This window comes from Neodiprion pinetum, chromosome 5, assembly GCF_021155775.2.
Source record: "Neodiprion pinetum isolate iyNeoPine1 chromosome 5, iyNeoPine1.2, whole genome shotgun sequence".
NCBI classification, from domain to species: domain Eukaryota; kingdom Metazoa; phylum Arthropoda; class Insecta; order Hymenoptera; family Diprionidae; genus Neodiprion; species Neodiprion pinetum.
Window position 1 is genome coordinate 5,589,406 of NC_060236.1, and position 24,021 is coordinate 5,613,426.

Consider the following 24,021-nt stretch of genomic DNA (forward strand, 5'->3'; position numbering starts at 1 on the left):
ACAGGCACACGTTAATGTTCTCTCCTCTCATTCCCTCGTCTTTGTGCCCCGGTGATGAATGAATCCATTTGCATTGTCCGAGGTTCTACGCACGTATGCACGACTATTTTGCCAACAATCGCACACATGCAAGTCGTTACAATGTGATACGGGATGAAAATTCGCTCGTTATACGCGCAGAACTCCGGGTATAAAACCTCATCCGAGAACCGCGGATTGTTCTATTATTATACTCCCTTTCATTCGATTCTTACACATCTAGTTTTATACCTAATTATACACCTCGCACCCACCGTACGTGAATTTGATAACAATTTCTGCCATCTTGTTTGTATATTATATTTGGAAACGAGAAAAAAAAGAAAAATTGATCAGATCGAAAAGAAAACGAGTAAAACGTGATATTTATGCATTAGAAAGCTGACATCTGTACGATTAAAGTACAAGCGACAGCTATTGCAGTAGTATTTTATTACGCGTACCGCAGTGCAGTGTCTGCTTTGACTAAGAGTAAAAGCTATCGATCAGTAAGCTCTAATATCGACGAGTCTTTTCCGTACATAAAATAGAGACTGCAGGTCGAGTCTCTCTTTTAAGAATAAAAGGCGCTAAGAAATCACCTGCATCACTTTTCCTATCTCCTAATCGTTTCGTCTCGAGGCTGATTCATCTCCTTCCCTCCTCTCGCGTCATCTTATTTCTTTGCTTCCAGTTTTCTTCACCTCTACAGCATAGCTGTTACATACCGTATAATTATTCGTCGTCTTCTCTGATTTTATATATTTATTTCATGCTACGTTCTTTTTTCTATTTCCTTATTCACAACGTATCGATTTCCCCGTCACGCGCCGCAGGATAACAGACTTCAGAGCGGAGATCACATCCTGCAAATCGGCGATGTCAATCTTCGGGGAATGGGGAGCGAGCAGGTCGCTGCTGTCCTTCGTCAATCCGGGACTCACGTTCGCCTCGTCGTCGCTCGTCCCGTCGAACCGACGTCTCCGGATTACCAGGTAATTGAAATATCGATATCAAGTCCCAAGAATTATATTTTCGAGAGTAATAAATAAATTTAAAAAAAAAAACAAAAAAAAAAAACGAACAAACAAACCAACAAAACATCTTATTAAAGTGAAAGTATAAAGAAACCTGAAGAAATGTTCGAAAATCCAGGTACAAAAGCTCGGACGAATAAACACTGAGATGTTTTTTTTTATCAAGCTTGCAGCGTAGCCACTAAATACGTCGTACATACACACACCTATAGATCTATATATACATATGTACGTATACATGTATATGTATGTATATTTATTGTACAACTTTTTATTATATTTCATTAGCGATGAATCAGTTCCGTTTAACGAAGTTTTAATTTCGTTTACATTTTGTTTGTATTTGTTCAACAGTCACCCACCTTATTAATTTACGCGGATAATTTCACGGTGGTTTTACGTGTGCGGGAAATTTTTGAAAAATATCGAAAAATATCGAAAAAACAACCAACCATAAATACGAATTCAATAACTCGAATTCGGAACTAATCTTATAAACACGTTTCTTATCTTTTTCTCGCTTCTCTTTTACATATCAGGCACTTGGAAGCCATGCTCCGATCGTTCCAACAAGAATCTTGGGCGATCCGGACGAACTGGAAAGACACCTCGTGCACAGCGTGCCGGAATCTTGCAACCGAAACGGTCCTTCGGGTGAAAACAATTACGATAACGGTTACATGTACTCTCAGGAACCAGAGAACGAGATGCACGTATGTAAAAAACTAACGAATAAATAAATACGACATTAATGGCAGTAATTTCTTGTTACGAACAATAATGTCGACGTAGATTCTTTCTACTCCCGCACGCAATTGAATAGAAAATTATGAGACAAAGAATACGAAGAAATGTTTGGAGAATTCTTTTGGCAATAGTCGTTAATTTCAAGGCTAGATCGACTGACGCGAGTGTGAAAACTGTTTCCAGGCACGCCCAGGACTCATTATGGACGTTGTGCGTAATCCCGTTCCCGTCAGTGCTGTTCCTGTTATCGCGACGACTCCCGGCGGCCAAATGCCCAATTTGCCAGTCATCTCGATGGACCCGCTGGACGTCGGCAGTCTTCCGGAAATGGAGCGATTCACCGTAGAGCTTAAAAAGGACATTTACGGCCTGGGTATCACAATAGCGGGATACGTGTGCGAGAAAGGTTTGTGTAATTGGGATGGAAAGTAACCGGAACCTTCACTGACCAATTTCCGTGCTTCGCTCCTTCGCTGATTTGTTGACATTCTGTAACATTCTGTAATGTTATCCTGCGCGCAGAGGAACTGTCGGGAATTTTCGTCAAGAGCATAAGCGAGGGAAGCGCCGCGGATCTCAGCAATAAGATACAAATAAACGACCGGATAGTCGAAGTCGACGGCCATTCTCTTCAGGGATACTCGAATCACGAAGCTGTCGAAGTTCTCCGCAGCACCGGGCAGAGCGTCACTTTGTGCCTGGAAAGGTACCTTCGCGGCCCCAAATATGAAACGCTTCAACAAGCCATCGCTGCCAGCGAACAAGGCCCTCAGCAACCCGGATCACCGTCCATAGCCAGCCTGCCAAGCTTTCCAATCAGCGCGGTGAGCGGGGAAACAATTTTTTTTTTTTTTTTTCTTGGAGGGGTTCAACCACTTATCGTCGGTTTTTCTGCACAGCGGATTTCGGAATTTCAAGGATTTACTGAGATTTCAGAGGATTTCGCGAGATTTCACGGGGTTTTTTGTAACTTTATAATGTTTTTTTTTTGTGATTTTAAAATTTCAACGATTACATGATATTTCACATGATTTCAAGAACGTCGAAGAAATTTTTATGACCTCATACGATTTCGTGAAAAACGTAAACGAGATTTCCAAAGTGGTTAGCCCCTCGGTATCCTTTCAATCGTTTGTCGAACATATCGAACAAAGTAAAGTGACGATATTAATGTCGAACATTTTCTTCCATTCTGTTCAGGACGGGGAAACAACGACGGAAATCGAGCCGGAGGGTGAATCGCACACGACTGTCGATAGCTCAGTGATGCAGGAAAGGGAACGCGACGATTCCGTCGGATTAAGAGACGAAGCTTCGAACGTTGAAGCGCTGCTCAGCGATCCGTCCGCCGAGCTGACCCCGCAGATAAGAGCTTCGATAAAGTCCAAATGGCAGAAGATCGTTGGTCCCGATACTGAGATTATCGTGAGTAAATGGGGCAAAAATTAATATCCAGCACAGATTTCCTCCCCCACCACTCTTGGCAAAAGTGACACTCGAAATGACCGATGCCGAATACCTGTTTACCGAACCTTGTCGCCCGGTAGGAAAACCTGATTTAATCGTGAAGGACTGAGAACAATAGAGAACGGTACCTACGTTTCATTGAAATGAGACCACGCTTTTGTATGAAAATTTTTCGTCCCATTTTTCAGTGTCACGTTAACAACTCCGAGGACAACACATCCGTAGCGACTCTCTTCTCGTCGCTGAATTTCGCTACTGTTATTATATTTTCAAATACATCGTATCTGCTCGACTATACATTTTTATTCGTGTTACGACAGGTAGCGCAGCTAAAAAAATTTGCCGAAGGTAGCGGTTTGGGTATCAGTTTGGAAGGTACGGTCGACGTTGAAGACGGCCAAGAAGTGCGACCCCATCACTACATTAGATCCATACTTCCCGAAGGACCCGTCGGACAAAACGGATGCCTGAGGAGCGGGGACGAGCTTCTTGAGGTGCGCTAACAAGCTGATCCGTGTTTGTTTCATATCCAGATTGAAGGAGCTTGGAAGTTTCCGATTCATAATTTAACCCGTGATTCGCGTTGCTCGAATTGAAGCTCTCGCGGCTTTTCTGCAAATTCTCATCTATATTCCAACATCCCCCCACAATAAAAAAAAAAAAAACATTTATCTCGGGATTACTGAAACCGATTCGAATGTCTGAAACGATAAAGCTCCCGCTCTTCTTTTTACAGGTAAATGGATACCGTTTACTTGGAATAAACCATATGGAAGTTGTCAGTGTTCTTAAGGAGCTGCCTCTCCACGTTCGCATGGTTTGCGGAAGAAATATCGCTTCGCAGGATCCGCTTTGTCCAATTGACACAGCTCAGCACCAAGCGGCTTTTCAAACACGAGTACGTTAGACACAAGTTAACGCGAACACGACGCTTTTAATCGACATAGATAAATGCCTGTAATGTTAATTCTACTTCTTCTTCTCCTTTTTTTTTTTTGTCATTTTTTTTTTTTTAATTTTTTCAATACCATCGCGTTTTTTCGTTACTTTGCTGCATCGCAGAGCATCCTAAGCGGTTCCCTGCAGAATTTATTACCAGCAATGGATCGTCTTGTGAAGGCTAAATCTGACGGCTCTTTGGCATCTACAACAACCACGGCAACGGTGACGGACGCAAGTCTTAGCAAGATGAAATCGCGCTCTCTTGAACCTCTGACAGGCCTTGCCATGTGGAGTTCGGAACCGCAAATTATTGAATTGATTAAAGGAGAGAGGGGCCTTGGGTTTTCGATTTTGGACTATCAGGTACGAACAATTTCATACTCTGCTCGAATTTAATTCCGAATATTGTGACTTTTTACCACCGTCTTCTACAATCCGACTGGCAGTTTCTCGCAGAGGATCAAAATGTTGGCACTATTAGCTTCTACTCACATATTCCAATGTCGACTGGAACTTTGCAACAGCTGATATGAAACTGAAATTCTACCAAAGATTTCATGAAAATATAGAACAAAAAAGAAAAAATATATCGCAAGATGCGCTTTTCGTCGTATTTCGATGGATTTCACGAAGATTCTTGTCACAGTCGTGCCTTTTTTCACACCGTTTTTTCAGGATCCGATGAACCCCAACGAAACTGTGATAGTAATTCGTTCACTGGTGCCTGGCGGTGTGGCTCAAGTAGACGGGCAATTGATCCCAGGGGATCGCTTGCTCTTCGTGAACGATATTGCACTGGAGAATGCAACGCTGGACCAGGCAGTTCAAGCGCTGAAGGGTGCGCCGAAGGGAACAGTGCGTATCGGAGTAGCTAAGCCGCTGCCTATTCCAGATAGCATTGCCCAGGTGAGCGGTCAAGACGACGAGATAGTTCATGTTCTCGATGATGATAATAAGAAATATTTCATACCGCATATCGCGGTCACCGATAGTCGCAGACAAAGGCAGGAGTATTTTAGAGAAAGAAAAATTAACGTCGTTCAACCTCCTCATCACATGGACTTGATCGAGGGGCTGCAACATCAGCACAATCTCGTTAAGTCCGAAAGCTTTTAAGGGCTGTTTGAAATTGTCTCCTCACACTTGTATGATATTCAGCTCGATATCGCGTTGCAGGTTTTTCTTTTAATATCGGGCACCTTGTTGTCAAGGAAAAATTTGTCAACTTTTTTAGACGGCAGCTGTTAATATTTGCGCACTTACTAGCGTCCGTACATTCGATTTTTTTTTTCTCTCTTTATTTTGATAATGTTTTACCAAACGAAAGTATGTAAGTGCCTTGACAATTAAAAATCGATAATTCTCAGACGAATTTGATTATAAACGATACATCGACCCCCAAGCGCCTGTAATTATTTGCTTCGTGGTTTAACGTTTGGTAAATCGTCATCGGGTGTAGACACTCGGGTAATTGTATAATCCGTCAACGAAAATTTTGGCACCTCTGTAATGCGCGTCTCCGGACAATGTGAGCATTCAAGTTTTATAGAAGTTTAGACGGAAAATGAAGATGCGACTGGTGGTCCGTTCAAATTACGATAAGTAGATGATTTTAAATGGATTAATTTAATTTTACGCTGGTACACGTTCGGCGCAACTATCGTCAAACTAGTATTTCGGTTATAATTAGGTATTTTTAAATACAATACATTCTAACAAAATTCATTTGTAATCAACGATAGACCGCATCGTTGATCATTGCAACTGTTAACTTAGTTCTAAAGTGGACTAAATATGGATCAAATGGGATTTTGAAATATTATGGTATTATAATATGGATTTATGATAGAAAATTGATTAATATTTATGATAAATAGAATTCGTAGAAATCTCGCACATCGTTGGCGTATATTTCGAATTTACGAGCTTTTTTCACACGTCTTTAAATTGAATCACAAATTACATTGAATGCCTAAATCTCTTTTAATCATTTTATACATGCACACACACTTGTAGCTATATACACACATATATGAATATATATTTGTTTTTTCGAATATATGTTAGTCGTTTGTATATAATTACCGTAATGTCGTATATCAATTACAACGATCAAATTCATTACGACGAATTTTACAAACAAATAAGTATGCAACTCATACCGACTTTTCCGGAATTTGATTTATATGACACGTTCAGATATTTGATTCATATCGACCAATATTTAATGACAAACAGTATTTTAGGGCATTTGCTCGGTATTTTTTAATTAAAATCTTTGATATATATATATATATATATATATATAACTATAGCTGCTTTTTTTCTCTCGGACATTCCATGAATCATTATGTACATAATATTTTGTTGATAACGATTGAATATTTTATTTTTATTCATGTTCGTTTTTCTTTACTTTTACAATTATGCGCGTAGTTTTCACATATTTCAGCACGTCGCCGAAACAAGGCAGGTATTTCTCACGTCTTTTGACTATGTGTTATTATTCCCATCTATATATTATATATACTTTGTCTCAGTTTTCTGACAGTTTATTTTTGTGATTTTGTTAATTCCTTTTCATTGTTGTCAATTACGCTTTACTCCCCGATTATGTTAATTTTTACGTTTTAACGGTTTCGTTGTAAATATCAATGTTATACAGCACGCTACGTATTAAAACGCACCCGCTAAAATTTATAAATATAACTTAGCGAAGAAAGGAAAAAAAATAAGGAAGAAATAGGACGCTGCAAAATTTGCTAAGACTTCTTTGTCAACCGTAGCTTTCATTTTAAATTTCGTGATTTTAATACCAAATTGACATTTATCGATATATTAATAAAATCTTTAACAAATCATTGCTAGAGTTAAAAGCTATGCAAAGTTTCTCGAAAATTTATTGAAAATAAATCGTGAAATAAACTGCAACTTTCATTATAAATGAATAAGGAAAAATTCACCCTCGGAATCGTCAAGTATTGGCATTGGAGATTAAATTATCAAGTTGCACTGCTATTCGTTGATCTCACGAGAATTTCCTAACTTTTTAACGTATGCATAAACTAATATGCATAACAAGTAACTCGAAAAAATGGCAGCACCAAAAAATAAAGTTCCGATGTATGTATACATAATACATACACGTACACATATGTACTTATCGAATGTCTTGACATAATAATTCCCCGTATTACCTGAAAATTGAAGTAAAAAAATATACGGAGTAATAATTCGTATTTAAATATATACGAAAATGTATAATACAAATAATAGTAATTCTGTAAATACAATCAACATATTTATCTTCCGTTATGCATGCGTTTGCGAATATATGTATATTTTTTCCATTTTTTCTCCATGTTTATCTCTCTTTGAAATACACTCATTATTCCATTTCGGTATTCAAACAATTGACAAATTATGACACCATTTAAATACGTAAGCATATCAAGATTAAATTCTGAAAAGTTATTACGTAATAGTTGAAATAACAAAAATAATAATGATAATAGTAATAATAATAATCAAATAACGGTCAAAAAATTTCAAACCACATCGGAATTGTAATTGTTAACGATTGTATTTTCGGAATTCATATATATATATATATATATATATATATATATATATATCATATATACATATATACATACACATCATATATAATAAACGGGATGCTGTTTACCTGTAAAATTGTTATTTTTTGTTCATTATGTATAGCCCCTTGAGTCTTTCCATTTATCCTCGCATCCGTTATTCTATCCTAATTTTTGTGTTTTTATTATGCATAGGTATCACGTATATAATTTCTGTTCGTGTAATCATTTCACCTTTCGATTTATTCTTATGATTTTTTTTTTTTCTTTGATTTTGTCTACTGTGAAATTGAGTTTCCTTGTCTAAGAAAACAAATATTCAAACAGAAAATATGCATTTAGTATTACAATGTATCAGATGCTTGGTGATTGAAAAAAAAAAAAACTTATTCAAGCACGGGATATTTTCGCAAACACAAACGTTTCGTTTAAACCAATAATGTAATGATTCAGGTTTCATCGGTGTAACTTGCCATTTGCTAATTGCCAATATTTCGCAAATCAATGTGCGCAATAATTTATACATATAAATCAGGTATTGTTTAGCCGTTTTTACGTATAACGTGCAAAAAAAAAGTATTTGAAAAAAGTTCGTCGATGTTATTTTATCGAACCGATAGATGCAACGTACAATTGAAACTGCACTTTCTAACCGAGGAACGTGTCTTGAACGATAAATGCATACGCGGTAAGTATCGTATCGAAATAATATAAAAGTATTCTGCCATTCACTTTATAATAACGTGAACAATTTATAATAACACGTGAAAGATTATATATTCTTTTCATTTCGTATACTCAAAGACAATAATTACAATTATACGCTACGTAATGTGAACAAACTGCTGCGACCTTTTGAAAATCTTCGTTGAGCGTATTTCAGGTCTTATTGTTTAGGTAACAAAGGCGCGTCTTTGTTTCTAACAAATTTCCCTCAAGCTCGCTGTATAAGTGATTCCGTTATACATACATACGATAATCAATTTGACGAGTTTGCGTCTAAAGAGCTGCTGCACGTGCGATTTCAAGTCACGTGTCCACGTGCATTAAACATTGCAGTTACATAATGTTAAAAGTATAAAAATAAAGGAAGGAAAAATGAGAAAAAATTTCGTTGCGAAAAGTTATGTGGGATGGTGGCGGAGAAATGATTTTTTTGATAAAGGAAACAAATATGAAAACTGCTAAGTAAGTACAAAAAACAAAGAAAAAAACAAAAATGTAATAGTGAATGAAAATTGCCTGGTAGAGTAGAAAAAAAATTTTTTTTTTTATAAAATATAATTGATTGGATATACATATATATATATATACACTTTGTTGTAACAAACGGAGCAGTGATTAAATTGCCTTTGTCTTCTTTGCAGTTAGGCGAAAGAATGCAAAACGAAACAAAAAAGAGACAGACTGATCAGATACTTGAGAGACTTGAGAGACAGAGACACGTAGAAACTGTGAGAAGTCAGAGAACAGAAAACCAGAGCCGGTGATATATGCGGTAAATATTAATATATATCTATATATATATATATATAATTATAATAATTCTCTTTTTATTGTAAAAATACGCCCTACAACGATCTTAGATCGAGAATAAATTAACATTTCTAAATATGTGAGTATACATCTTTTTTTTTTTCTTTTCATCACCGTATCACTTTTTCTCTGTACCATACGTGTTATTCTTATACCTATATACGCATTCATACCACACGTATAAAATATGATAGCTGAGAATTTGTTACATGCCATTGTAGGTATGTGACACACGTATATGTATGTATATTATATGTATATGTATAGATTTTCACTACTCACCGGCACTTTTCTTCACTATTATTATTGTCATTGATAGAAATGAGATTTTCAAATACATAACGCTATTATACCCACATAATTATTTCAGCTCGAACGCCATGTGTTTGTGCGCGCGCGTGTGTGTGTTGCTTTTTTTTTTTTTCTCAAGAGCCAAAAACAGCTTTTAATTCTATAAAATTTTACGTCGGACTATGAATGTACAGATAGACGACTTAGCGGTAAATTGATTCGAAGAAAATAAACAAATCAAAGAACGGGGAACCACGGACCGAGTCTGAAAGACAAATATAGAATACGTGAAAAGGTTTTTAATCGAATTCACTTCGCGCAGCTGAACAATATTGTCTTTTTTTTTTACAATTTCTCTCCTACATTTTTTCCCCTCCATCGCCTTCAGCTCGACTATTCTCAACTTTTTTTTTTTTTTTTTTTTTTTTTTAAGCTCTGTCTGAGCTTGATAAGAGTTCATCATCTTCCGCGTAGACAAAAAATGAGCCCATTCTACGAGAGAATTTCAACGCGCACTTCAGAGCCACTGAATCCTTTTAATTCTAGACGAAGCTTAATCTAGCCGTCCAATATCCACCTCGGGTTCCCTATGAAGTCCTTTTATCACTCGAAGAGTGTCTCTTCGCGAAGGGAAAGTTTCATTTAAGGTGTAGACTTTATAAACGTAATTCTTTCGCAGTTTACTTGCTGAAACGAAACGTGCGTTACATACTCAAACAAATTACATTCTTGGCGAACGATGTATAATTAATCGGAACATCTGTATCAGGATCCGTGATCTTTATTATCGATTTTTTTTTTTTCTTTTCTTCGTCTCACCGAAGTTCGATACTTTTTCTTTTCATTTCTCTAGTAAAAACAGCTGATTGTAAACTAATACACGCCGATTATGAACTTTACTTTTTATTAGAAATTATAATAAGTACGTAGAAAATAACACACTGCCTTTCTCTTGTTCTAATCATGCGACTGCCTATGGCTGCCAAATTAATATGCCTCATGCATATTCTTTTCCACTTTAAATTCTATAAACTAACCGAAACAGGAGTTTTTGTAATTTTATTCCCAGTTCAGCGCACCGGCGATTAATCGCTGATTAACAATTCTGAAGTTTATCCGTACATGCGGCATACAAATTTTAACTAGCAGTATGAATTTCATTTTATTATCATTGTTGCAGCTTATAAATTAATGCTCACTTCAAGCGAGTGTGCGAGGACCTTGAAAATAGGCGTATTCTGACAAGTGAAATATATTTCTAAAATAATTTTTTATTTTTTGTTTAGTTCAACAACACAATGCGGTACTTTATTTGTGTGATTAATAACGAAACGCGTAATTAATCAAAATTCAATTGAACTCAGAAATACCACGAAGCGGAAAAAAATTTGTTATTATTTTTTTTTTTTTTTTCTTTACAACATGTTGCATAATTCTGAAAGTGATGAATTTCTTCAAAACTAAACCTTTTCAAACGTCTTCGCACCCTCTTGATACGGTGGTTAAAATTTCATTCAAATTATCTTGTTCATTTTTTTTTTATTTTTCTTTTCAAACATTCTTCTTACAGAACAGGATGTAAGCACTGATAAAAATGCGGAAGGATAATCATCACAATTTACCTATGTATCGACCAATGCGATATCATTGTTGTGACTATTAAATATAAACATATTATTACTACATATATATATATACATATATATATATATATATATACACACTAATATGTATTGTAACTTTAACGGTGTTCTGTGTACCCCAAGGCAACCATTTTAACCCGAACACTTGACACTACATAATTATATAACACATTGCGTGCGTGGAATCATTATATTCAAATCCGAATCCCGAGGGAAAAAAGCAAACAACCGAATTAAAAGAAAACTCCGTCATTTTCATATACACAATGTCGAGGATAGCAATTTTTATATAAAACTTTGTATCTTGTTTCATATATATACATATATATACACACACACGTGTATATAACGATCGGCAGTTACATATCCTTATGAGAATAAACATACCTGTACGTAGAAGTTGTGCAAAGATTGAAAAAAAAATTGATGATGAAAAGATGTGAAACGGAACGAATCAAATGAAAATTGGGCAAATTTTTTAAATAACGATCAAATTTCTGTAACATTTAATTTTGATGAAAATTAACGACAAACTAAAGTGAAACTAACGAATGGATGGTTAAAACAACAAACGAAAATCAAGACGCGATATATAACTACTAATGGGATCAATTCATCGTAAAAAAAAAAAGGTATTACATTTTGAAATACGCGAATAAGCAAAAGTAAAACCTGAAAGTTGAGCTTAAGAGTAACGAAACGAAAATAAATGTGATTAAATCAATATTGTTCTTCACTGCACAGGCTTTTAGAATAAAACGTTACGCCGAGGAAGCGATCTTTGAATAACGCATTGTGGCGGTAAATAATTTCGCTATAAAACGCTAATAAAATAATTACGTTGCTATTTTGTTAGTTATACTTCTTACAGCTTGTCGTGATAAATGCGAAAACCGTTCAAGTTTTTTTTTTTTGACAGTAGCAAATGGCCCGAAAATAATATTATTCCTGTTTCTACGGGATAGCAAAATGATCGTGAAAAAAACAAAAACGTCAGATCGAATAACCAACGAAAACTAAATATTTAACTTTTAAATCGAACTTCGTGATCCGCTGGATTACGTTTCCGGATGATACAGAATTATACGCTGCTTTCGTGCTACGTCGTATTATTTTGACAATAAATATCCGCGTTAATATTCCAAGTGTATTTTTGAACAATGAAGCGATGTAATTTCGATTTTCTAACAACGATTTTCGCGAGGAATTTAATATGCTTAAATTTCATACACGCGTACATATATTTCAACTAAATAGTGATGCTTCGACGCGTGGAATTCCAACGAATTATTCGAATATATAATACATATAAACTGGTATGTTGACTTTCAAATTCATCGTTTATACGATTTATCGTTAAACGAGATATCCTGTTTAGTTAAACTTTGAAACACGAGCCATTAGGCGGTGGCTTTCATTTCTGTACAACGATACCTTATAAGGCATATTATTCTATGCACGTATACCTATGTCGACGATATACACTTGATTCGGTGCATGTAATATTTATTACATTGGCAGGAGGCTAATCGTTTATCCTTGTTGATTATTTATATGTATATGTAATTTGAAAACATCGATTACTAATGGGAAACAATCTTCCTTAATTCGCTATCATCATTTGTTGAACGTGGGCGGCCGAAATAAGCGTAATAAATGCAAAATAAACCCCCGGTTGAATTTGCTCGAATTCGTTGAATCTGCGGTTTCAAAATCACGCATTGGATACCACTAAATAAAAAATTTTTAAAAATTAAAAAAAAAAAAGAAACCGACTCTCCATCTATAGTAGTACACGTGTAGTATTTATCTTAGGTCCACGAGAATTAAATGGATCATCCTTTATTTAACTGTACATCGAAACGGTATTACATATTTCCTATCGCACGAATTTTTCACGATATGAATTGGCTAACTATAAATAATAATGACCCAAGTCCAATGTATTTCCTTCAATGGTTATCGTGACAGACACTTTGAATACTCAAAGATAAACGTTCCGCAGGAAATTACGTATTGACTTTTTTACAAACTGGCGGTAAATCTAAACGACTAGAGAGTTAAAAAAGGCTGTAATTACCTGCAATTATAAATTTAAAAAAAAGTTTTTTCGCGCTACTTTTCGTCACCGTGAAAACGCGAAGAGTCTGTCGGTCTGTCCGACAAACTTCCGCGATTATATCGAAAACGGTCGAGTGAAAAATTTGAAACTGATAGGACTCGGCAGCCGGAAAGAAAAAAGTTTTGAAAGAAAAATTGGGAAAACGAAAAACTTACAAATTTAGAAAAAAAAAAGAAATAAATGTGTAAACTGAGAATAACATAATCGTTTATTCAGAAAAAGTGATGAGGAGTAAAAAGTATAGGAAAACAAAGTTCAAATTAAACGAGACGTGGTAATTTTTCATGCCCATCATTTCGTTGTAGAATCCTACAAGTTTGAAATTTTTTCAGCCAGCATTTTTCTATAAACTTGTGTTTTAGGTTCTACGGGTTCTGAAACGTATAAATTCGTTGATTAATTATAAATATGTATATTTTTTTCTTATCCTACGGTATTCGCAGCCTTTTTTAATTCTCCTCTTGAACTGAAAATATACGTCAGCAACGCAGATTAAAACACTTCTTAATACCATACACGACTGTATTTTGGCTCGACGTTTGTACAAGTTTACCGTACGAATCTATGCAAAAAGATAGAAAAACGAAATACATATTACATGCAAAATCCTCGTTTCAACCGGTCTAAGGTTATAACCACCTGTATAACGAAAAAGCAACAAAAACGATTTCTGCTATTATATATTACCTTGAAATAAATTAAGTACAATACAGTATATGTAAGTTATATATGTTTATTGTGAAAACGAATACATGCACGTACATACATACATATACGTATACATGCCGCTATAAATTCTTGGCGTGACATGAATATTTATCATTATGTGGTATGAAAAAAAAAAAAAAAAAAAAAAATTTGTTACAGCCCGACAATTTTAACCGTATGTAACTATCATGTGAAACTTTCGTTTGTTCAGTCGCCGTTTCAGATGTTATCTAACGAGTTTCTCAATGTCCAACGAACGTATAGTACTGACTACGAATGACCTCATCGTGCTTTTCCAAAGAAGAAATTAAATGGGAAAGAAAAAAGCAGAGGTTGAAGAAGGATGGATAAACACGTGCTCTGTACACCTAGGTATATAAATTCTACACGCATTCATAGTTGTACGGTAGAAAATGACTAATCACCCGTTAAATACACGTATGGAAAGGAAAAAAAGAAGAACCGACACCTGTACGCTATGTATGATTTGTTATTGTATTTACCTCTATTGTTAATAAATACAATTATGCAACAGTAAGTATATCATACTATCGAAGTGTCGAGTAAAATTCAATTCCAGTTTTTACCTGTGTTTTGAACGCACGATACGAACGGAGGGAATTACGGCGAGACGCGCATCGAACCAGGTAATTTTAGAATGACAAAAATTTATATTTATAATACTCGGAGCAAGCTAGAACGTCATTTGCCGTATAATGCAACTCGTGTATGTGGCTAATGTAATTAGATTCAAAGTTCCCAATTCAAGTATTCTTCCGACCAATCGAACGTAGATATTTGCAACGTGTGTATAATAGATTGAACCGACTGATACGGACCAGTTTATTAATAGTTCATGGAGGAAAAAAGATGTCTGGGACAAAACCGACACATATTTAATGCGACGTACTATACACTATACATATATACGTATAATGTACACATCGTATGTAATTAATTTCACTTTGTTTTTTCTCGGTGCCTGGATCATTCGGATGCAGAATTTTCATCTAAATTGCGATCTCGTCGAGGGTATTAAAATTTTGCTTTCGAAAATATCGGCTTGCAAGGTTTTGCGTGCGAGATATGTTGTATGTTTTTGAACGAAGATCAATAAGCGGACTGTATAAATAAACGCATAAACTATACCCTGGGAATTAGTGTGTGTTTGCGTGCATTAATAAAATCGAAATGTTTAAGGGTGATGATAATTTTCCCTCCGAATCGCGATTACCGTGAAAAAATTTGCGAAACAGGAACGGCTGTTGTATAATAAAATAGAGCTAAAAATTTATCTGTAATTAACGTAACATTGTGCTAAATTATTCTTTTATATTCGCGTGTATTCGTTCCGGAATCCCACGCGAGCTTGTCTTCCGTCATATATCCAATATTTTTCGTCTTAATGGTTATTCTTAACGCGACGGCAAAACAACGTTACTGACGACGATTCTGTCTCGTGTATAATAAATCGTCGTCAGTCGCGTAGTTATTAACCTTTTGCCGCAATACGTAGACGTAACGAAATCCGTCGAGCCTGCAGCAATGAATAGAATTTGTTCTTTATTCGAAAAGACAACAACGTCTTTTTTCACGTGAAACTTATTTCAACAATGTAAACCATACGCGGAATGCAAAAACTCGTGCATACATAATTAAATTAATAAATATAAAAAATTTCTCGTCACACGCGGTATCTGATTCGTAAAATTTTTGCCTCAATTCTCGTCCGAAATTAACCCGAATCGATTACGTGAATACATAACGTCAATTCTCACTAATTTTGTGAGTATTTGAAGAATTCCTAGATACGGGCGATTCCTCAAATTTCATCAAAAATTCCAGTCACCGAAGCTTCATTCTCAAAATACCCGGACAACAAACGCAAAAAAAAAAAAATTCGTCCTGTATAAATTATCACCCACGTACCGATCGATCGATCAATAAATCGCGAGAAACAGAGAAGCGCGGATAAAAAGAGTCGGACAGCGAGAGGAGGAGCAGACTTGGTCAAGGTAGAGGGAAGAGTCAATTAACAAGCGCTGAGAGTCCAAGAAAGTTTCCTTCCGCCATTGGTTGAAACAACCAGAATTCATCGCGGGCCTCCGAGCCGGTCAGTGTAACAGCTCGTAGTTAGTTTTGTACAATCTCTCGTTCTGCGACGTCTCGCCGCGTTTACGACGCCGTTTTTAAATGCCTGGCGTCGCGGCCCGATTTTGTATTTCCGGTCAAGACCCGGTACCATGGATCAAGTTGTCCTGAGCAGGGCGTATTTCAGCCACGCTTGGGACGTGCCGATTGTGAGTCTACTCTTAATTGCCTGCGAAAGTCGGGATAAGTAGAGGCGAATTAAACTCGGAGCAAGATCGCAGCGTGATCGGACAGAGATGAGTCCGCTTTGGAGTGCCTTCGCTTCTAATCTCTTCTCTAGCAAATTTGCAAACAATTTTTTTTCCCCCGCGATATGTGCGCGTGTGTGCCGTGTGTATTGTGCGATTACGTCAAAAATAATAAAGAACTTCTCGCCACTCTTACTCACTATTTTATACCTATATATACGTGTAAATTAAGACGCTGACAGAAACTGCTCATACTCGCATGTGTATATATACTATATATATACTCATTGTATACGACAGAGTGCCACTATTCGCATAACGCTTAACTCGTACGATATACGTATCGCTTGAGAAGAGCTCCTCGTCTGTGAAAGAACAAATTATACGAATGGCAGGCCTTCCACTTTGCAAGTCACTTGGAGTGATTTACCCACTTTTTTCTTTTTCCTTTTGCCAATTGACACTGTCCGTCCTTTTTCTCATATCCAACATCATAATTCTAGAAACATTTCACTTACGTCTTTACATTCTCGAGACTGCGTGAAATCGGATTAATATTTTTTATAGTTTGGACGAAAAAAAAATAAAAATTTGTTTTGTCGACCGGCACGGAATTTTCACAAAAAATCTGAACATGGAAATATCAACGTCTTCGTTAGATTTTAGTTGGTGCTGAAAAAAACAAAAAGAAAAAATTCAAATTCAAAGTAACCGTATCACAATTTTTTCCCACAACCTTAAATTAAAGCAGGTATCTAAATTTGAACCTTTATTAAAATATGCTAATTAACCTGTAATATCCATTAATCGTCTTTTTAAGAGAGGGTTTTTACGGTACTCTCGGTTACGTTTTTAAACTAAAAATTAGAGAAAGCTCCGCACGTACGCGATTACGAACGATGGGTCGAGGCTAATTGCGCTTCTCAACCGCACAATAAATCCAAAGGATTTTTATTATCGTTTTCTTTCGTCTCGCGATGCGAGCCGTGACTATAAATTGATCGAATCGCATCATGCAGTCGTCCCACTTTATCGTCATCGTGTAGAAAAAACCCACTGCTGTTATACGTACAATTACCAGATGACCGACACTCGGATTACTCACTACCTAATTGCGTATTTATTTCTCAGCCACAACTTCGGCACGACATATAGCTATGAACCGTATACGCTAGGAGCTTTTAAACAGGCCGCCCCCTGTGTAACAAATGCCTCGATAAATTGCCTTTTCCGTACGTCTAACCAGCTAATTTTTGTGCTTTGTGCCCATTGTTTTCCGTGACCCTCTTCGTGGCCCATCCGCCGGTAGCTCGTCACCCCGATCTGCATTGTAAGAAGAAGTCGAAGCTTACCCGACGACACCGAGTCGACCAATCATGCCCCCGAGCTTGCGGACCTCGGGGACCTCAACGACGTCTGTACGTCATCCAAGTCAGGTGCGTATTTTCCGATTTATTTCCTTCGTTTATCTGTTTACAATTCAATGAAATTTAACGTTATACGATTGGGTGAACAGTGAGTGATGAAAATCTGATATCGCCGCAACTTCTTTCTCCTTCCGAGTCCGGCGCGTAAACAGTTTTGTTGACACGATATGGGTGTCTGACGTAAGGCGGAAACCGAGGCAACAGCATCAGCATTCCATTCGATCTTACATAAACAGTGTTGTGGCTGGTGGCTGTTGCCTCGTAGAACCTGCGGCGGATACTACTGCAGTGAATCGATGTGGCTGCCGAGTCGCTGAAGGCAATCCGGGGACTGACGTTCGTTTCTTTTCATCTCTTCTCTTTCTTTTACAACTATCCGAGCACTCGATAGATGTTCCCGCGACACGCGTAGGTGTGTGCGTGTAGCGTGACGGTACAAACGTGGTGATTACACGCACGGGTGAATAGATTTCAACGGCTAGGCTGCGATCAGCAAGTAAGTGTAGGTCGCGGTACCTAGAAACGACCAAAACGAGCTCAAGATCCACAGGGTATAAAAATCACGAAGTTATCAGCTCTCTGTGTAGATTAGTTTATTTATCCGCGGTTAGTCACCTCGGTGTGAACGATCTTTCAATCTCTTCAATGAACTTGGCTCCAGCTTTATTGGGGGGGGGTGAAAATTGGGTTTATCAAGACACGCTCTAGCTGCTATGGACTTTTGTTGATTACCGCTGTTGTTTAAACAATTAATAGTGTGTGCGACGGTGGTGATAGTCGATTTAATTTCTTCGTCGAGGATGGAGTATCGACGTGGTTGCGTAAGATCGCATTTCAACGAAACGACTAGGTTTGTATCGATTTTCAAATTCACCGTCGTTCCGACGTTAATTAACGTATTCTGTAACACTTTGAGAAAAGAACCGCTGGTGCGGTATAAGAAGTGAGGAAAATGTTGACGAAAGCTTGCGTGGAGAAGATGTTCAAATTTTGCGTGAGAAATTGGAATGTTTTGACGTGTTAGAAAACTTGTGCCTTTTGGGACGCAGCTCATACATTCGTGTTGAAAAGAAAGTTTCACCGCGTTTTCTCCCTATTTAAAAACAAGAAAAAAAAAAAAAAAAACAACATTCAGATTCGCCTAACGATCATCGACTAATTAGAAACAGTCCTATCCGCATTTTCAACCAATGACAAATTGTCGATCGCTTATAACGTTTATAAATTCGTGTCGTAAAATACCGTTATACCGACTGTGAGAGAGTATTTAAATTTTGTTTTGAAATAATCTGCACCGCGTCGTGACCGAATGCACAAAACACAATTCTACCGAGAATAATTGGGGCGAAACGAAACGGTCGATTCACACACCGAAACGAAATTTACCCCGACAGTCACATCCCTTACAGCCAAGCATATCGTTTTGACTTGAAATTTCCACCCAGTGCATTCCTGGCGTGACCGACGGCATAAATACGCCCTTCGAGGCTCCGAGACCAGCTTCGAAAGCTCAAAGAAGTCCGTTCCATCCACCGATACGGAAAGAGAGAGAGAGAGAGAGAGACAGAGAGTGAGAGAGAGAGGGTGGGTGAGAGTGAGGGAGGGAGAGGAAGAGGGGATCCACTGAGAAAATGTACGTGGATTCGACGGCGACGACGGGTGTTCAAGATTTCGTTTCGGAGGCTGGGTTCAGTTCTGAGAGAGTGTCGGGCTGGACCAGTGCTGCTGTTGCTGGGTGCCTGAGACCTGCACCGTGTTTGTTTTAATTTATCCGTAGCATTTTGGCATGCTACGAGAAGCCGTACAATGTGTTGGATTCTGTTGCCCCTTCGTCAAAGGTGCGTGCGTGCGTGCGATCCCAAGATCCGTATTTCTCTTCATCCTTTGCTCGGTCGATTTACACCGTTAACCACACACTGAGAAAAATTTCATTTGTTACAGTAACTGGAAAAATTCAGTAAAAAAGGTATCGTTGAGAAAACTGTTTGAATGTCGTTGAAATTACGAAAAACGAGGTACGCCTGACCATTTTGCGCTATCGTCGATCCTTTTTTGGTTATTGCAACGCAAAATCAGTTTCTGAGGTTTGCTCTACTTTTTTAGTTAAACAAGGCTTTAACGTCGGTTTATCGTTGCACGAGCGTTAAATTTTCGCAACGGTTGCAAGAAAATATAGCAAGAGTGATCGTAGTGAGAAAGAATGGTAACGGATACTAGATTTTCTGTATTTTTCGATTGCGGTAAAGAATGAAAATAGTTATGGACTAAGCGGTAACCGGAACTGAAAATTTTTGTCAGTACACCGAGTGCCCGATCTTTCACGATCGATTTATTCACCACGAATTCTTTAATCGCCGTTCGTTTGAAAGGGAATAAAGTGCGACGTGATGCTTTTTACCGTATGAATCGATCCAGCAGATCTAGGAATTTATTACAATCCTTCCGTTACGCTTCGTTTCAATCGATTTTCTTTCACCTTACTTTACGCGATTCAATATCGATCACACTTACACGATTTCAAATCGAACTACGTTCGAAGCTTATATTTTCTGTGAGACTCGTAAATTACACACTGGGGAGTAATAACTTTGGCGAAATTCGTCGAGACGTTAATGGCCCTGTAAATAATATCGCAGACTTATTCGACGCGTGACAATTTTCGCTAACGTAAATTCGTTGGTACAGCGACTCGATTCATTCATTCATTCATTCATTCATTCAGTCTTCATCTTTCTTTAAACTATTAGAAGATATTTCAAGCTTTAACAGTCAAGCCAAGAAACGATAATTTTCCCAGTCCATATATCTATTCGTGAAAGAAGCTACGAAGGTTGGTATATCTTTGGTGGAAATTAACAAACTTGAGGGATCAAACGATCCGTGCTATCACACTTATATACATATATAAATTAAAACATTTATTTGCGTACACGCGTCTTTATCGTTTAGCGCAATAAGATATAATATGTATATATATGTATGTATAAAATAAAATTCCGCTCAGTGTAGAATATCGGTATAAATTATAAAGAAAAGTAAAATAATGGTCCGAGTATTGCAGAGGCTGCTTTATTTTTGCCGCTGGGTATAATCGAGTGGTTGCAAACCTCGACATCTTACAGCCGGAGGCTGTCTTTTGAAAAGTATAAAACACCGCTTAACAACGTGCAGGTAGAATTTTCGGTAGCGATTCCGGTTCAAAGAGACGTTAAATACTCGAATTCCGGCTTTGAATCTTGAGAAATTTCACACGTGCGTATATAATACGCTTTATACACGCCTCGCGATTTTCCCAGGAATTATAAGCGGTCAGTGTTCGGTCGACCCTGAGACACGTCTGAAACCGTGTGGGGAAATTAATTGCAACGTGTAGTCCTGCGGGGGAAATGTAAAAGCAATTAACATTGTCAGGATTAGTCGAAAGCTCGCGCAGCTCGGTTTACCCGCGTCGTTAGTGAAGCGGAATTAATTCTCGTCAGCGTGCCTTGAATTGCTCTCTGTCCTATTGTACGGATGTGTTTAGTAATTATCGCGTTTTGAAATTGTTATATCGTAGAAAATCGATAAATCGGTTGCGCTGTCGATCCGAAAGAGAGAAGGAAGAAAAAATAAATCGTACAAACGAGCTTCAACATCAAACATACAACCGAGTGTGTTTAATTCCGCAATTTCGGAAAGTTTATTTGATAAATTCCAAGAACGATATAATCCGGCGATTTCAGCTCCGTAAACGTTAACACATGCGAGCTGAGATTTTTATCCCATGTGTCAAGTTTTAAATCGCAAATCTAACGTCCTTCGCCGCAGATTTACCGGCCAGCTACCGGATTAATGGATTCGATACAATAAAACAACGCTGTAATAAATTTCGCTACGTGTGCATATTGCGTTTTGGTATTTACGTATATAATATACACGGGATTCTATACAACATTTGAATTTATTTTTTTCAATTTGACATTATGACGAACAGCCGAGGGGCACAGAAATAGAGGCGCTATATATTTGTATAATTAACGTAGGTATATCAACCTATTCGCAACCGGAATGTTTTCCCGTGCGCCATGATCAGGATCTGTTTTTAGGTGCATTATAAACCGTAGACGACGCGTGGATATATTCCGACATCCAATCGAAACGACATACAGACCGAAGATCTATTTTCGTTAGACGGGCGTTCCATGTGTAGGATTGTGAATATATCGGGCTGCAGTGGCAGACGGCTGAAAAGAATTGGATCGCGATTTAACGCATTGTAAAAACGCGGCAGTAACAAGGCGTGCTTTTATTTTTCAGGAACAAGCGGTAACTCGGTAGACAAGCAGGATCCGGAGGCGGACGAGGAGGGCGAAAAATTCGAGGACGCCTCGCCGCTTACGCCGATATGCTCGCCGAGCAAGAAGCCGGGCTCGCGAAGCTCGTCGACTTTGAAGAGCGGCATCTTGGAGAACGCGAGCCCGGCCGGACCTCTGGCCACCTCGACCAACTCGGCCCGTGACCTCCTCCTTTTCGCCGACGACGTCGTCCCCGTCGTCAACGTGACGATACTCAGGGAGGTGACGAGCCCGGCCAAGGACGAAGAGATCGCGAAGGACCTCGCAGTCTACGACACCGGGCCCTCGACTTCGACGTACCGTCAGGAGCGGAGGAAGAGCGTCAAGCGACAGGGAAGCCTCGTCAAGGAGAAGAGCCTCGAGGACGAGTCGACGGTCGAAGTTCCGCTGCTCCGGGAACGCCGGAAGAGCTTGAAGGAGGTCGACGAAGCCGCGCGGCGATTCGCCAAGGATCGAAGGAAGAGCCTCAAGGAACAAAAGAGCATCGAACGGGTCAACGAGTACCTCGCCAAGCACAGCAGCGTCGAGTCCTGTTGCCAGGATCAGGAGCAGCGGCGGGAGTCGCTCTGCGTCGACGTTGGATTGCTGCGAAGTTCATCCGAGAGGCGGAAGAGCTTGACGAAGCAAGACCGGGTCGAAATACCGCCGGATACGCGGAGTGACGAGGTACCGGAAGTTCTCCGTTCTCCCCATAAAGAGATGCCGGATACTGCGAGAAAGGAGGTCAAGATACGCGAACGCGTGGAGGACGATCGCGAGGATCCAGCGATCGTACCGGAGGTTCGGCTGGTCAAGGCCAAGATCATTTCTGCCGAAGAAGCGGCCGCCGTTTTGGTCGGCAGATTGGAGATCAAATCGACACCGGAAGTCTCGACTGTTGGGGAGGACAAGGTCAGATCGAGGATCAAGAAGTCCGCCCTCTCCGCCGAGGAGGACGACGAGACGCTGCTCAGTCTCCCTGCCCTGACAAAGTCCACGTCGGAAAATGTCCTGGTCGAAATTGAGGAGGAGAACACGGTTTCCGTGAAGAACTTCAGGCCTGATATCCTCCTCGACTTGTCCAAGGTCGAGGAATCCCGGGACTCCGTAACCTCGTCGAAGAAGGATAAACGCGTCCTCAGTCGCGTCGGCAGCGAGGGATCCAAGAAAATCGTTGAACCGATCCTCGTGCGTCATCGGCAGAATTATTCCGCCGTCGTGACGTCGACGCTCTCTACGTCCATTCAACGTCAGGATAAGGAAACTTCGGATACCGTCGTTCTGACAACGACCGACGCCGAGCCGAGCGGAGTTGTGAGTGAAAGTGAAAGACTTGTACTTCGTGATTGTGATGTGCCAATGGATTTGGACTCTGTGAGTTGTGCTCCTCTTCCTCGAAGTCACGACGCCGATCAGGAATCCCCGAAGCTGCCTGTCACCGGGTGAGTAGAATGTTTCACTTTTTTGTACTACTTCGTGGTTAAATTGAAGATATCGTTACTCGAAACACGATCGTTGACGAACGATCGAACTGAGAGACGACCTTACGTACAATGATAGAAAGACCTGTTCAAAGCTAACGGTTGGGATCCTTGACTTTTATCCGGAAGCGCTGAAGCTCGGGCTTTCAAAATCTTCACACGTATCCCGAAACTTCGATCCGTGCTACTTTCGTCTCCGTGGTTGGCGAGTGGGAAACTTTTAAAAGCTTTAAAGGTGCCTAAGTAGTTCTCTTTTCTGGATGAAACTTGCACACTCTCGTCGCAAGTTCAAGTGAGTATGCGAGGCAGTTGAATAGAACAAACACAGTTTTCAGACACGATTGTCCTGAA

The 24,021-nt window shown here is 38.8% G+C and overlaps 1 protein-coding gene across 5 annotated transcripts in view; it reads left to right on the forward strand.

The window, feature by feature from the left end:
• LOC124220413 (multiple PDZ domain protein) overlaps positions 1-24,021 on the forward strand; it is a 168,912-nt gene that overhangs the window by 69,089 nt on the left and 75,802 nt on the right. For all 5 annotated transcript variants that reach the window (XM_069136673.1, XM_069136676.1, XM_069136674.1 and 2 more), the window contains exons 9-19: positions 855-1,013; positions 1,595-1,768; positions 1,986-2,208; positions 2,325-2,626; positions 3,003-3,227; positions 3,590-3,763; positions 4,006-4,167; positions 4,332-4,574; positions 4,887-5,117; positions 17,759-17,885; positions 22,173-23,631. In XM_069136673.1, coding sequence (XP_068992774.1) covers positions 855-1,013; positions 1,595-1,768; positions 1,986-2,208; positions 2,325-2,626; positions 3,003-3,227; positions 3,590-3,763; positions 4,006-4,167; positions 4,332-4,574; positions 4,887-5,117; positions 17,759-17,885; positions 22,173-23,631 — 3,479 coding nt within the window. The remainder of the gene's footprint in view (positions 1-854; positions 1,014-1,594; positions 1,769-1,985; positions 2,209-2,324; positions 2,627-3,002; positions 3,228-3,589; positions 3,764-4,005; positions 4,168-4,331; positions 4,575-4,886; positions 5,118-17,758; positions 17,886-22,172; positions 23,632-24,021) is intronic.